The sequence below is a fragment of the Vicia villosa genome, linkage group LG5 (genome assembly GCF_029867415.1).
Source record: "Vicia villosa cultivar HV-30 ecotype Madison, WI linkage group LG5, Vvil1.0, whole genome shotgun sequence".
Taxonomy (NCBI): Eukaryota; Viridiplantae; Streptophyta; class Magnoliopsida; order Fabales; family Fabaceae; genus Vicia; species Vicia villosa.
In genome coordinates this window covers 6001508-6017453 of record NC_081184.1, presented here as the reverse complement: position 1 = coordinate 6017453, position 15946 = coordinate 6001508, and the positions used below count along the sequence as shown (strand labels likewise).

Below are 15946 nucleotides of genomic sequence, written 5' to 3'. Positions count from 1 at the left end.
TCAATTTTGATAAGAAATTTAGGAAACACAAAACGTAAACAATTTGAAACATATAGACACAAACACACAAACACAAAAGGATTATATTGCAATGTTATAGAGTGCATATATTACACTTTGAAACTAGATAAGTACATGAAAAGAACTATTGCCGGCTAAATCTATTGGTGGTTCCAATTTTGACTTTTCCGCATTCGAGATTTTATCGATATTCTTCAATCTTTCGAATTCATGCATCCTATCAACAAATATATCCGGCCACGTCTCGGTAAGTTTGGTATGATGAAGATTCCATTCCGGTGACGTAGGTGGTATGGGACATTCCAGTTTCAAGTAAACTTGTACAAAATGACGAGATTTGGCGAGCCATCCAACATATAATACGATCAATTGGATTTGGAGGAGGTGCGGTGCGGAGCTGGAAAAAGGTTTCTGAAAAACCATAACGCGTCAAGTCAATGCATACCATGTCATATGCGCATGCAATAAGATGTCCCATTTCCGGGAATCTTATCCAATGCAAAACTGGTGCGTAGGCGCCCCCCCAAGGGACAAGAGCTTCATTTACCATTTCAAATTTGTTTTCATCTGCAAATATCCGCATGTACGAGTCTTTATGGTTCACCAACTCTTCGATAAGATCATGACGGACAAGCTCATGGGTATCCTCTCCCTTACCAAGCAAAGCCGATACAGCCCGAAATCCGCAATTACCGTCCCCCGCCACATTGACGATCCAGTCGATGTATTTATGCGATTTCGGAGTAGGTGAGTCGGGAAAGCGTTTGTCGACGTTCTCACAATATGAAGGAGACCGTGTTGTCGAGTTGTCATTTGGCGTAGACTTCACTTTCTTTGGAGCACCCTTTGTCTTAACGGATTGAGACAGCGGTTTCATGCCGGTTGTTTTGGGAAATCCAATCCTCCACAATTGTTCTTTGATTTATAATTTCGTGTTGTCATCGGTCTTCGAAAGCCTCTCTTGTATCGCCTCCAATTCGGAAATAATAGAGATATTCGAATCTTCTTCGACACAACCATCATCATCAAAAGTAAGTCTCTATCAATGAGGAGTGATTTCATTCATTATTATTGGCTCACCTAATCTCACTTTTTTAGCAATAGCACAAGCACATGGGACACTATACGTGATAGTAATAGTGCAACCACACTTTGCGCTATCGCCACCAATTGTTTCACCTCGTTTCGCCTCGTGAGATATATAATTCAATCCGGCCCGAGACACGTTGCCGATCAATTGAGAGTAAGGGAATGCCGATCAACAGAGCATCTCCACTTCGTGCTAGCCAACATGTACCAGAAAATTTTAAATGGACACTCGCATTTTCTAGTACTCGTGTCGTCTCTTTTAAAATTCTTTAGAGGAGGATGGTATTTCCCGCTTCTTTCGCACAATATTGTTACAAACAGGTTTTTTCTTGTCATACCATTATCCTATTTTTCTATCACCACACCAAAACCAAGGTTAGTTGCGTTCCTACGAATCCATGTTAGCATGCTTTCACGATCATCAAAGTCTTGCTTGCTACGAAATTGACCTCCAACATCTACCACATTTGCGACTACCCCATTGATACTCGTATAAACATCGACTAAAGTAGCTACTTCTCTTGAAATATTATCGGGGTGCACCATACCTATTTTTTCAAAATCACACAGAATTACAAAATGCTGGAAAAAATTGCAGGGACTATTCCGTAGATGCATCTACAGAAGTGTTCATCTTCAACACCTTCCGTAGATGGATCTACGGAAGCTTCGTAACTTTTTTGCAGAAAAAATCGTTGACAATGTGAACAATGTAGTGGTTGAAAGTGATTATTTACCTGAAATTCAGACTCTTCTTGCTCCCTTTGATTTGTTGCACCAAAAAGTTTGAGTGTTTGAGTGAAATAGGATATTGATGATGTAGGGTTTTTAGGGTGTGGAGTATGAAAAGTTTGAAGAAATGAAACAATGGGGGAGTGACCATTCTGGTTCAAACTATATCAGACACTTCCATAGATGCATCTACGGAACAATGTGGCGCTAAGCTTTTCCGTAAATGCATCTACGGAAACTTCTCTTAACTGATTTTTATGTGTATTTTTTCCCATATACACTAGTTTATTACGCTTCCGTAGATGCATCTACGGAAGGAATCAAATTTTTTCAAAATATGGAATACTTCAGAATGTGCATCTACGGAAGCTGGGGATAAAATTGAAATTTTGCATGGTGTGTAAGATAACCATGGAGTGGGTTGAGACATAGTCTTAATCTATTTATATGTAAGTTATAAGTTTTGTTTATAAAGGTATCATGAAATATTCAATAAAAAAAAAGGGTATTATCCAATGTATTAAAATAAGTTAAAAATAATTAGGGTTAAATATGTTTTTGTTCCCTATAAATATCTCAATTTTGACTTTTAGTCCCTATAAAAAATATATTGATTTTTAGTCCCTATAAAATTACTTTTGCACTCACTTTTGGTCCCTTTAAAGGGACTAAAACTGAGTGCAAAAGTAATTTTATATGGACTAAAAGTCAACATTTTTTTTATAGGGACTAAAAGCAATTTTGGGTGATTTTAAGGGACTAAAAACATATTTAACCCAAATAATTATTATCATTAATGGAGCATGTGTCTCACAGAATAATAGGCTTGACTGCTCCAAAACAAAAACATTAAAACTATTTAACCCCATAGCGGGTTGGCCCCGTGGTAAGCTTTTGAGTTGTTGGTTCAAGGGGCGTGGGTTCAAACCTGTCTAGGGCCATTTCCCTCTTTATTATCAAAAAAAAGAAAACATTAAAACTATTTTCATAAATTCTCACCAATATTAATGTATATTAGATATTAGATAGGGGTGTTCAAAATTGAACGGTCTAACCAATCGTTAGTTGGTTCAGTGGTGATTGGCGCTGGATTTGGTAGGGAGAACCACGGTTCGATCCCCCGCAACTGCGATCAGGAGGGGGATGGAACCACTTGATGCCAGAACTCGCCCCCGAACCGGACTAAACCGGTGGTATAAAGCCAAAAAAAAATTGAACGGTCTAAAAGAAAATCGTTAATCGAACTAAATCAAACTGAAATAGTAAAGAACTGCATCTAGTTTGGTGCGTTTGAGTTATTTTTTGATAATTATAAAAGAAAAACATTAAAACTATTTTCATAAATTCTCACCAATATTAATGTATATTAGATAGGGGTGTTCAAAATTGAACGTTCTTAAAGAAAATTGTTAATCGAACTAAATCAAACTGAAACAGTAAAGAACTACATCTAGTTTGGTGCGTTTGAGTTATTTTTTGATAAAACAGTACAGTTCGGTTCGATTTACGGTTTTTATTTTACAAACCAAATCAAATCGAACCAAACCGCATTATGTTATAACCCAAACTTCACTTAACCCACATCCAACTCAAACTTAAACCTATTATGCCTTAGCCTTACGATTAGGAATGATTTTCTCTTCCTCATACTTAAGGCCTCAGTTTAATTCTTCTCAAATCTTTCCTAACGATATCATTCATTCTTCTCATCTTCTTTTTCATGTATATCTCATATTTTCTTCTTTTGTCTCTCATCTCTTATGTTCTTTCTTTTTCATCTTCTTATTTTTATTATATTGTCCTCTCTTCCAATTATATTTTTAATGCACCTCTTCTTCTCTAATCTCTCAACTCTTTTACTCTTTCTTTTTCATCTTCTATGATCTTTCATCTTCGTTATTTTTCTATTTTATCATAATATTTTTGGTATTGTTTTATCTCCAATTTTCTCCAATCTTATTTTTGTATATTAAATAGAAATTTGTTGTCCAAATATGATGAATTTTGTTGTTATTAGATAATGCATAAATGACTAAATACAAAGTTATATTGTCATCTATATGTGTATTGATAAGTATCAAAATGTCAACTATTTTTAGTATATATTCTATTCTTTTGGTTTTTATAGTAAAACCCGAGTTTTGTATAAATAATAGTATACTTGAGTTTTTTTATTCATTCTATGTACTGTTTGACCATTTTTTATTCATTTTATAAGTATTGATGTGTATTGGAGCCTAGAGCAATAAAGTGTCGAAGACAAAGCTTTGAATACGGAGTTTTGAGCAATAAGGAAGAAAGTTCTGCAGAGCCCGCTTAGCCCAAGTTTTAGCGCGCTACCATTCTCATTACAGAGGCAGAATTGAATTTCTGATCCCGCTTAGCGCGGTCAGCCCACTAAGCGCGGTCCCTTTTACTATACCAGATATGTTGTAATAAAGCGCAAGCGCGCTAAGCCCAATGAGCCCTCTTAGCGCGCCTGCGTAAATTTTTCTATATCTTTCTCATTTCAGCATAGTTTTAGGTTATGTCTTAGGGAATTTTGTTCCAAATTCATCAATTTCATTCTTAGGTTAGATTAGCTTAGAAAACAACCATCGGATCATGCAATTGGATGATCAGAGGTGGATTCTTCATCAATCGGAATTGACAACCCGCAAGATGTTTGGTTTATCTCTTCTCCTCTTTGTGTATTTTTCTTTTGTTGGGTTTGTTTGTATATTTACTCTGAACATATGTATATTTATCGATCATGACATTGTATAAAACTTGCTTTACAAACCGTTATTGTTGTCTTCCTTAATATTTTTCATTTATGTTTGAAATTGTGTTGTTGTAGAGATATACCTCGCAGATTTTGATTAGGGATGAGCTTCTATTAGTTTATGGATTCTAGAGATAGATTTAGAACTGACAATCACTTATTTGTATAAGCTTAATGCTTCCGTGTTTGAGTTACGCGCGAGAGATCGCCGATGCGAGAATACAAATGTTCTTGCAACTTTGCATTAGAGATAACATCGGTTGTGATATGTCTCGTTGGTGCTTCAGAGATGAACACTGATGTGAGAGATATGTGATGGTAATGACGAGTATCATAGGTTGTGTGCAACTAATCGATAAGTTTAAGTTTGTGACGAGTAATGTATATTCATGTTTGATAAGTTATTCTCTCCAAAGAATATTTATTTTCCTGTTTATACCTTTTTACTTTCAGTTCATTTAAACCCAAGCTCAGAAACGCAGAAACCGTTGAATGACATTCTAACCAGACCATCTGTGGACACGATAAATCCATGAATACCTCTTTATCACATGTCATAGTAGATAGATCGATTTCATGATCAATCTCTCAAACATAAAACCAAATTGATTATCATTAACTTGAGTCATTTGACTTAATCTCGGTTCTAACACTTTTTCTCCATAACTTCATGAGATAATCCATAAGCCTGAACATTCATGTTTTACCACCATAATTCTTTATCCTTAAGTCTAAAACATCTTGATTCTCTTAATATCTCTTATGCTATTTTTAATCTCTTGTATCTCATATCTTTTGTACTTCTTTGATCAATAGAACTCTCTTATGATTTCTTCTCTCCACTCCTGTTCACTATTACACATAAAATCATTCACTCTCTCTTGTTGACCCTTACAAATAAAACCAATTTTTTCTTCTCTTCACTCTCCTCTTGACTCTTCCTCATAAAACCAATGTTCATATTAGATAGTCAAACTCACTTCGAAAATAACATTACAGGTCAACCAAAAGTTCCTATCTAAACCATAGTCATATATTTTATTTTAGTGATAAAAACATCAAACAAACCATTTAAGAATATTTCAAATGAGTATAAATTAAATTTAAAATTATTAATAATTTGATTTAAGATATATAACTAATTTCAAATTTATATGATATCATTCTATAAAATAGGGGGAGTGAAACTTAATGATGATGTTATGACTGAAAATGCTATTAATAATATATGTTTGGAACAACTTTAAAGTGTTTTTTAATGTGAAACTTAAGAAACTATACATTGAGTATGTGTTTGATAATTAGTTACATCAAACCAAATCACATTAATGCATAAGTTAAGATTTGGAACTTGCACTGTAATTGACATGGGCGTAAACTTTTTGCCGCTGATTAATGATAATCCGCGCTTAAAATCATAATCTCGAGTAATATTTCAGCGGCACATCTTACTGGCCCAAGATATCTGAAGCTGACTTGTTCAAGATTCTGAAAAGTTCTTCCCTGTAATCAAGAAAAAAAACTCAATTGAAGTTGCTTGCATAGTGACTGCACATATAAGCTGATAAACTCTTGAAAAGTACCAATCTATGAACTTAAAATGACACCGAGACTAATGCATCGACACCATTAATAATTTGAAAAAAAATGAACAAATTAACGTAATCACAAATGTCAGTATCCTGTCAGCATCTGACACCAACACGGCCACTGATACGTCCTTTTTCATTTTTCAGAGGTGTTGGTGCTCCAGAGCAGATACTTCATACTAATTTTCTTCTTTCCTCACTTCATTATGAAATCATAGGTCTTCATATAATTTTATGATGTAGCTAATATCCGAAAAACTGGAAACCAAGAAAGTGATATAGTAAATGCTTACCGGTCCGGCTTGAATAGGAGATAGCGATAAGTGAACCACTGAATCAGAAAAAACAAGTTAGTTACTTATCAATTCAAGTTACTAAATCAACCAATAAATTTATCAAGTCCCTCTTGCAAAACATTGTATAACTCCATGTACTTTGTGATGAATGCACGCAATTTATTATAGTTTCTCGAACTTTTGGAACAGCGCAAAATGATGCATTTTCTATTATAATATGGTGGTTCTATTCTTCGTGAGTTTACACGTTATTTAGAAAAGGACTTACCGTTGAGAAAAGTATTCCAACTAGTTCCAGTGAAATCGGGATGATTGGCAATTTGTCAATAGCCTATACACAAAAATCACAAAAAAATCAAAATCGGAAAGACAGTCACGAATTCGGAACCAGAATAGTGCAAGATTGGTAAAGATTACTGCTATCAAATTTGTCGATGCCCAAAATGCAACTACAGCTGAAAAGCCCAAACCAATTAGTCCCAACCGGTCCTCAGGTTTATCCCACTGTTTCAACATCAACAAACAAAAAACAAACATAAATATAGGTAATATTTGATGTTTTTCTCAAGAAAGAGACGAGAAGATTGGGAGCGGAAGGCGAAACTCACAACATTCTGAACAGATTTGAGAACAGTAAGTGAAGTTGAAGATTCAGAACTTTCTCCAGAAGCCTTCACAACAAATGCAACGCTATTCCGTCTTCCTGTGAGATCGAAAAATCAGCACTTGCAGTTAAGTACACACCATAAGAAAATAAAGGTAACCGAATTCAAATCAATGTTGTTTTAAGGACCTTCAACATTTTCATAATTGCTCCGTAGCATAGTAAGCTACCGAAGTTAAAAAATGAGCATTTTACGGAGTTAGTCTTTATTTATCAATTGCGGAGTTTCCAGAGGATCACTCGTTCTAGTATTATTCTCGCCCAAACACGCTTAACTGTGATTGCTGAATTAGTTTGTATCTGAAACTAGTTAGTCAATCGATCAACAATGTTACCTTCTAAGAATTCATCTCTCACATGCTACAATAATGTCAAACCATGGTTTTAAATTGCAGTCAGCAACCCCAATTGCGATATCAATATTGCTGATGTAGTAGCCTTCACAACCGCATCAGACCGCAATTGCAATGTGAATAATTGAAATCATACATCCAACCGCCATTAGAAACTACATCAGACCATTTCTCCCATGTTTTTTCTTCAAGTATTTTCATTAAAATTCAAAATTTCAAACTCCAAAACTCATTTTACTTCCTATCTAATGAAATATCTTAACAAGTTCTATTTCATATACTGTCTAAGGGAATTAAAATTTTAACTTTTTAGAGACCCATCCAAAGAAAAGCAAAGAAAAAGAACAAACACATTAAAGGGTTACCTGCAAGAAGAGAAACAGAGAAATTCTGGAAATTTCCAGAAAATGATTTTCTACCATGATGAAGTAGCAATGGTGGTGGCAAGGTTGAAATCATGGAAGCCATTCTACACTTTCAATGTTCTGAAACAAATAATAATAATCATCATAATCTATAAAAAATATTATAATAAAAATCAAATTTCAGTTCATGGAATCAAATAATAATATTAAAAAAATGAAAAGGAAGAATCAAAAATAAAAATTAGGGAAAGAAAAAAAAAAACCTTGGGTTGTTTGTTCTAGTGGTGGAAAGGATGAGTGAGTATGTGAGTGAAAACAAAAGCTTCAAATCCAAGAAGTGTATACACCACAAAAAGACTAAATACATTAATTTTTTTTTTGTTATTTGTGATTTCTCATTTTTTACCATAAAGAGGACTGAAGAGACAATTTGAGTTTGTTATTAGTTACTCCATTGATTTTTATAATTTCTATAAAAAGTTCATTCAAATTAAATACAATTTAATCATAATCCTAAAATATTACAAAAGTCAAAACTTAAATTGAAAATTTAATAAAATGAAATAGATGAAGTTTTTTTAAAAACTTTTTATTTACACGTTTAAATATAAATAGTAAATTTTTATTTTTAATAATAATTTATTTTTTCTATAATATTATAAGTAAGTTATTACCATATTTTCTATATTTAAATAAATAAAAATATTAGGGTTAAATAAATTAAAACCCCGCCTTTATAGCGAGTTTTGGTTTGGGCCCCCTGAATTTTTTTTACATAAGGCCCCTTAGAAAACTCAATTCTTAGATTTACCACACCCCATTTGTAGCAACCTGCCCTAAAAATTAAGCTTTTAGAGTCGCCACCTATTCTGAAGGGCGAATAGGAAACCCTACGCAGTATAAAGATCTGAGTAAGTTATTATAATCAGGTCGAGGGAAGGTGTTAGGCACCCTCGACCCTTTCCTATTGGCTTTGAATCTAAGGTTCAAGTTTTGTGGCTAAAATTTAGAGGTTTAATAGCTAAGGACATGAATAGGGTGAAAATTGAGATTTTTAGTGAATTGAGATTTTAGGGAGGGGGACTCGCCTTGGTTATCCAAGTGCCTACGTATCTCCTTAGGGAGAATCAGAGTCAACGTAGTTCGGGCACAAGGTTGTACGCCTTTGAATTAGTATGAGGTTGTTTGAAGGCTTTTTGAATGGCCTGTCGTAGTTTTGGAATTAGGATGAAAATCCGTAGTTTGATTTGAAATGTTTTGAATGTTTTAAGTTTTGGGCGTACAACCCTGATTTGATATGGCACCGTTAGATGCAGTGACCAATAGGTTTGGTCAGTATAGCTAACGGGTTAAGGGCATTGCTGATTGCTCAGATCGATAGATTGATCGTCGCGGGCAGCCAATTGAATGTGTTTTAGATTTATAATTAATTTTTATCTCTCGTCTAATGCGACTAATAGATTTAGTCGGGTCGAGGAGAGAATTAATTGAAGGTTAATGTTTCATTGTTTTATCTCTCGTCTAATGCGACTAATAGCTTTAGTCGGTTCGAGAAGAGAATTATTCAAGAATTAATATTTTGGCAAATGGGCAATGGGATCGGGCAAACCCTAATACTCAACACCTTTATAGGGTTTTTTGTGATTTAATATTAATTAAAATTAATTACCCGAAATAGTCGAATAGTCGAGAATATAAATCGGGAAAATAATTCTAACCCTAATTTAAATAATTAATTAAATTATATGCATATTGATATATATAATTAAACAATTTGCATAATATATATAAAAATATAAATAATATATATAATTAAACAATTTGTAGAAATATATATAAAAATATAAAGAAACCTGGTAATAATCTTGTGTGGTGCGCCCTTGATGACCCATGGTAGACATTCAGATTTCTATGCGTTTGTCTTGACCTTGATGTGATCCTAGAGCCACAGGATGAGGGTACACCGTAGGCTCGATCTGGCAACGCGCATGGGATCTGCAAGTGAGTTAATTCAATAAAATTTATGCTGGGACGAAGGGTCGAACCCACGACCCCAGCTTCACATCTCACCTTCCTTACCAATCCACCTGCACGCTTCCATTTGATAATAACATGCCAATAAATACAATATAAACAGAGCCAGGGAGTAAAGATAAAAAAGAAAACCTTCGCCCCCAATCTCCATCTTCCTCGCGAAAGTCTTTTTTACAACACAGAGACTTCCAATGGATTGTTGTTACGCTAAGTGATGGTATTGGGGCGGTCAATCAAAACCAGAATGACAGAACCCGCCGTCGAAGGGAGCTTCACGATTAGCGCTATTGACGGTGGATCTGATGATGATTTTGGATGCGTGCGGCCGTGAGGGGGTTTCCGCGGTGGAGTTCGCGACCGGTCGGAGGTACGCGGTTGTTGGCAGCGGCTGGTGCGGTCTGCAGTAGCTTCGATTCCGATTTCGGTTTTGAAACTCTTCTCCGTTTATTCCACTGCTTGTTTTCCTGTACAATCAACAGACAATTACACAACAATTTTCTTAAATTAATTTGCTTTGATTCTTTTTGTTAATTGAGTTCAATCTAAAATTGTTCTTGAACTCTTGTATTATAGATGAGAGAGGTGAATTTGGATTATGTCATGGATTGGTATGGTTTTGAGTGATGGCCTTTGTCGGTTAGTGTTAAAGTGGTTGTTTAACAAAACTGGGTTCAATATGTACGTAGGTGAATAAGGGTTTGTTAACAGGTTTTTTTTTACTATGCACCTGGAGGATGAAAATTAGGATTAGAAAATTGGCCCCCCTTTCTGTGTAAAAATGTTACCTATTTATACAAATAAACTAGGTTAACAAATAAGGAAAATAAAAAGATTTTATTCACATAATTAAGAAATCAAATCAATTTTTATTTGATTTTGATTCATTAGCCATGTTTAAAAAAAAAAATTTCAATTTCTTTTACTTGTTCCCAAAGTTATAAAAATGCCAAAATTAAATATCAATCTAAAAACTTTCTTTTCTTGATTTTTAATTCAAAAATGCACAAAAGTGAAAAAAAGTGATATTTAATAATTAATTAAAAGAAAAACGAAAAAATCAACTAAAAATGAAAATATTTATGATTTTTTTTTTAAAATAAAAAAATAAAAAATTAAAGTTAGTGACCATAAGATTAAAAAAATGATAAAAGTTAGACAATGGGATTCGAACCCGGGACCTCTCGATCGCACACTCTTATCCTTAAATTCTTACCAACTGCACCATATCAATTATTCGAAAGAAAAGGACATAGACAATTATAAGAGGGCAAATTTTGGGGTATGACAGCTGCCCCTATTCAATCTTCTTAAACCTGAAGAGGCAAATAGGCACGTCTGCCTATCGTGATCTAAAGGTAGAATTGGATTGAATATTGAATGCCCCGAAATTTGTGCTTGTTGGGAAGAAGTTCTGAAGGAGATGGGCTTACAGATGCCACCCGAGGTGAATACCATTTTTCAGAGTGTGGAGCAAACGCTTTTGAAAGGGACCACTGCGATTTGATTGTAGCATGGCCTGAAAAGGCAACCTTATTTTTATGCATTGTTATGATGCATGTAATGTATGATGCAGTGAGCTTCTCAAAATAAATGAGAGTAAAGTATGTATATGCACTATGTATGAATGAACTATGTTAGTTGAATGATGCATGATTGTTAATTATGTTAATTGAAATATGTTAGTAATTCTGAAAAGAAAGATAACACCTTTGATTGTTATTGATGATGTTTTGGAGAATATCACTGCCGAGGGACTAACGTGATAAACCCAATTGAGAAACTTTGTAAACCCCTTTGTTGTAAAATCCTTTGTAAAACCCCGTTTGCTTGGAAAAGCTCCTAAAAAGGATGGAATACGTCTTAAAGAAGACTGCCTGGAAAGGCTCCTGAAAAGGAATAGCGAGGACCTTCTGTTGGTTGTGTAATTGGCTTGCTATGGTCAGCAAGCTTCCGCAGTTTGTGAACCCCCACTTACTATAGTTCTAGTAAGTTTCCGCAATTTGTGGACCCCAATAGGATTGCTTGCTATAATTCTAGCAAGTTCACCTGCACCGACAGGGTTATCTGCGAATATCATCGCAGAATTTACCTGTGTCACCAGGGTTATCTGCGAGTGTTATCGCAGAATTTACCTGTATCACCAGGGTTATCTGCGAGTGTTATCGCAGAATTTACCTGTACCACCAATAGGGTTATTCGCGAGTGTTGTCGCGAAATTTACCTATGTCACCAGGGTTATCTGCGAGTGTTATCGCAGAATTTACCTGTACCACCAATAGGGTTATTCGCGAGTGTTATCGCGAAATTTACCTATGTTACCAGGGTTATCTGCGAGTGTTATCGCAGAATTTACCTGTACCACCAATAGGGTTATTCGCGAGTGTTATCGCGAAATTTACCTATGTCACCAGGGTTATCTGCGAGTGTTATCGCAGAATTTACCTGTACCACCAATAGGGTTATCCGCGAGTGTTATCGCGAAATTTACCTATGTAGAATTTTGTAAATGCGTATGCATCATGCTTATGCGTTATGCACATGCCCCTGTTGTTTGTATAGTGCGTATGTGCGAATGCTTACGCATGCATATGTTGTATGATTTGAATTTTGATGTAACGGTCAGACGAGGACTGACTACCAGACGGGAACTGGACTTTGTAATGATTTGGATTGCCAATAAAAATTGGGCTTTTGTGATATGTATATGCAAATGCTAATGCGTATGCATGTATGCTAATGCTGATGCAATCTCATGGTTTTATCTCCTCAAACCCTTTGAACTTGTTTATTCCATGCTTGCACTTGTACCCTGACTATGCTTATGCTGGCTTTGTAATGTTTATGTATGCTTACGCATATGCGTATGCTTGGTTGACGTAATGAGTGGAACGAAGTAACGTCTTCTGTAAGATTACCCGAAAAAGGTCTTTTGAATGGATGTGAATGTTTGTCTTGAAGAAGACCACATAAAGAGTTACGGTGTAATGTATCAACCAATGTATGTAATGCGTGATTTGTATGTATTTGTGTGATGCTTCAATGGTAGGTTATTAATAACCAAAGCGTATATAGTTCGCTGGAGTTGCAGGTTTGTTTGCTAGGATGGGGTGTGATGCTAGCGCGATTTCCCAACACCTGTTTTGTTTGAGCTCGTAAGATCGTAGTTAGGAGAAAGATTTGTTCGATGTTGTAAAGTGCGAGAACGCCTTTTTCCTTTTGTTGTGTGTCTTGCGGATTTGATATCCATTGCCCCAGTATTTTCATGGAGAAAGATGCTTATGAAGGAAGTGCCCCAGGGAATAGCCTTGTCATATGCTTCGATGTTTAGATTGAAGGGTGTGCCCCTGATCTCCAGGTCATGGAAGGTTATCCATAGTGTTCTATCCTTTGAATTTGAATTCTTCCCATGTCTGACATGCCCCTGTTTGAGATTGCTTTGAGATGTGCCCCAAGTCGATTGAACCTTAGGAAGACTGCCCCTAGTTAATAGGATGTTCGATTGTATGCCCCTGTGCTCCTTGAAATTTTTGCCCCTGTTTAGGAGAACCCCCTAGATGTGGTTCCCCCGACTCCAGGGTCTTTATTAGGAATGATCACCTTTGATTAACCCATTTCGAGATTTCCTCGATGCTAAGTGTATACTCGTAGATGGTGTTGTACTTTTTGAGAAGTAGCTCCAATGGAATGCGTATGCAAGTTTTGAAATCGAAGTCCGTTATGAATTAGGACTGGATGATTTTGAAAAGAATGCTTGAAGAAGCATAGTGATTAGAAGTAGTTTTAACAAACATAGGAGTCAGTATAACAAATTCCTGCTTAATATGCTTTCGTAGTTAACCTTGCCTCAATTAGGACTTTTAAATGTTGTAACTTGGCCTGGTTCATGTTTTAAGAAACAATGGATATAAGGCTCAAAATTTTATTTATCCCACCCCTTTCTCCTTGATGTTCTCCAGATCCTAAAAATTCGCCTAATCCAATGGATGTGCTTTGTTTGCCAGAGAATCGTTTCAATTTTGATGTTGAGCAGAAGCCTTTAGTAAAGACCCAAGCTTTGATGAGAAATGTTGTAAAGATCCAAGAGTTTATGAGAAGCTTCGATGATGTGGCAGTCACAAGATTATCTTTTGTATATCGCCTTTGTATCCCTTATTTTTGCATGAACCAATTCTTTCGAATTTGATCCATCGGGATGCCCTGATTTTTGCCTAAGTCATTTTTTCTTTCTTTCATGGAATTTTTCATTTTGACTTAGCGGGCGTTTTTCTCCTTTTTCTTTTGAAATGCTCTTTTTGATCTTTAGATATTGAATGTTGTGACTGCTATGTTGATTTTGATTTGTAAGCTTCGCCTTTGATACTTCCTCGATCTTGGAAGAAGGTGTTGTAAATGTTACCTCCATTGCTTCCTCAATCTTGGATGAATGCGAGGAAGAAGATATGCTTGAACCTTATGCTTTGCTCCTTATGCTTGAACTTTTGCTTCGTTTGACTGATTCTCTTGACAACCAAAACATGCCATTGAATTAATTGAAATCTACCCTGCCCCTGGTTAAAATCAAGGTTTATTTGAAAAGTAGAAAAAAAAAACTCCAACTCCTGGTTCGAGGGGGTAACGAGGGATTAACATCCTTATATCTCCACTGTTTGGGAATGGAAACAATGCCTGTACATCCTCGGCTCGGTCTTACCTTGAAAGCATATATTTAGCTGGACTTAGTTGTTGTATTCGTCATTCTCCCTCAAGTTTGTTAATAACCCTAAAAATAGAAGTGTGTGACTGGAAAGTCATGATAGTGAGTGAATGAATTGACTCCAAAACCTGCATGGTTGTCCCATTAGAATTACTAATCCGAAGGTATAACTTTTATCTTGAGTAACACTTAGCGGTCGTAAGGGTTGAAATTGTGAGCACGGTAAACACCTATTGATCCTAGGGATAATCTCCTTTGTAGATCCACTGACCTTGTTTCACTCCTTAGATTCTTAAACTTGTAGAAGTGAGGGCAACCTCGAATTTTCTTTGGACATGTCAAACCTGGCGGGAATAAATCGTTAGCGGTGGGTTTTCGTCGTATCGGAACTTCATGAGTTTCCTTTGACTAAACCTCTTTTGCTTTTCCTACGGATAGCACCACACCGTTTGCAACCTCCAGAGTTTGTAGATTGATAGAGAGAACCTATGACCCTTTTGCCCCTTGGTGTGGAGTTAACACACGTCGCCTTCTCTCCATCGTATTTACGCATCTTTGTTCAGGATTTTGCCCCAATTGGACTAATCCTTGCCCCCGGGTTATCGTAGAGCGTCCTCGAAAGTTTGATATGTTCTAAGATGAACCCCTTTATGACTAGATACATCTTGAGTGTATCTATGAGGGAACTCTTTGTTGAACTGGTCCTTGCTCGATGAAAACCTTTATTGTATTTATAATCCTGTTAAGCCAAGGCATGGACACGTGGCTGGCACGGTAAAAGACGTCCCCCTTTTTTAGCAAGACCAAGATCTTTTATTCTCCTTTCTCCATAGTCTACGATCCTTTGATTTTTTTTTGGGAGTTTCGGGAAACCGGCTAGCATGGTTGGTATGGATGCGGGCGAAGATAGAAATGCAAATGTGAATGTATGAATGCATGAAAATGCAAATGCACGCGTAAGCGAGAGACTCCTTATATTGTAACTCCGTGTATGCAATGCAGACGTGTAACATATGATCCTAGGAATAGCCTTAGAGGCGGCATTAGACCCTCTTGGAATCTTTACAGGGTAAATGTTATGACACGCTAAGGGAAATCCCTTAGATTCGGGAGTATGCAGAAGGTAGCGGCTGGTGACCGTTCAAGGAAGTCGCCAAGTCTCATGATCATCGAGAGGCCAATCAACATGTACCAATGAAGTTGTCCTTAGTGGGAAGGTTCTCTATGCGGAACACAACCTATATAAGGACGATATTGGATGAAATGAAATCCCTACAGGCTAGGGATGAGAGATGTATAGATGGAAATCTAAACCCTACAAGTTAGAGGGTGCGCAGAACCAAACG

At 36.1% G+C, this 15946-nt stretch overlaps 2 protein-coding genes across 2 annotated transcripts; both read right to left on the bottom strand.

Moving 5' to 3' along the window:
* Positions 1 to 123: 123 nt before the first annotated feature.
* Positions 124 to 898, bottom strand: LOC131604099 (uncharacterized). Its single transcript, XM_058876588.1, has 2 exons — positions 569 to 898; positions 124 to 432 (listed from the first exon to the last, which is right to left on the bottom strand). Exons 1-2 carry the CDS (start codon positions 896 to 898, stop codon positions 124 to 126), a joined length of 639 nt encoding a protein of 212 aa, XP_058732571.1.
* Positions 899 to 5801: 4903 nt separating this feature from the next.
* On the bottom strand, positions 5802 to 8292 carry LOC131606183 (protein CURVATURE THYLAKOID 1C, chloroplastic). Its single transcript, XM_058878453.1, has 7 exons — positions 8137 to 8292; positions 7874 to 7993; positions 7100 to 7194; positions 6909 to 6995; positions 6760 to 6822; positions 6489 to 6526; positions 5802 to 6109 (listed from the first exon to the last, which is right to left on the bottom strand). Exons 2-7 carry the CDS (start codon positions 7974 to 7976, stop codon positions 6055 to 6057), a joined length of 441 nt encoding a protein of 146 aa, XP_058734436.1. The 5' UTR covers positions 7977 to 7993; positions 8137 to 8292; the 3' UTR covers positions 5802 to 6054.
* Positions 8293 to 15946: the final 7654 nt, after the last annotated feature.

What these genes read in the sequence shown, in the direction of transcription:
- LOC131604099 (XM_058876588.1), bottom strand. Translation starts at nt 898, where the DNA reads ATGAAACCGCTGTCTCAATCCGTTAAGACAAAGGGTGCTCCAAAGAAA. An exon ending in ATGAAAACAAATTTGAAATG is followed by an intron (nt 433 to 568) that starts GTAAATGAAGCT and finishes ATGGTTTTTCAG; the next exon opens with AAACCTTTTTCCAGCTCCGC.
- LOC131606183 (XM_058878453.1), bottom strand. Translation starts at nt 7,976, where the DNA reads ATGGCTTCCATGATTTCAACCTTGCCACCACCATTGCTACTTCATCAT. An exon ending in CTCTGTTTCTCTTCTTGCAG is followed by an intron (nt 7,195 to 7,873) that starts GTAACCCTTTAA and finishes TCGATCTCACAG; the next exon opens with GAAGACGGAATAGCGTTGCA. An exon ending in CTCCTATTCAAGCCGGACCG is followed by an intron (nt 6,110 to 6,488) that starts GTAAGCATTTAC and finishes TCTTGATTACAG; the next exon opens with GGAAGAACTTTTCAGAATCT.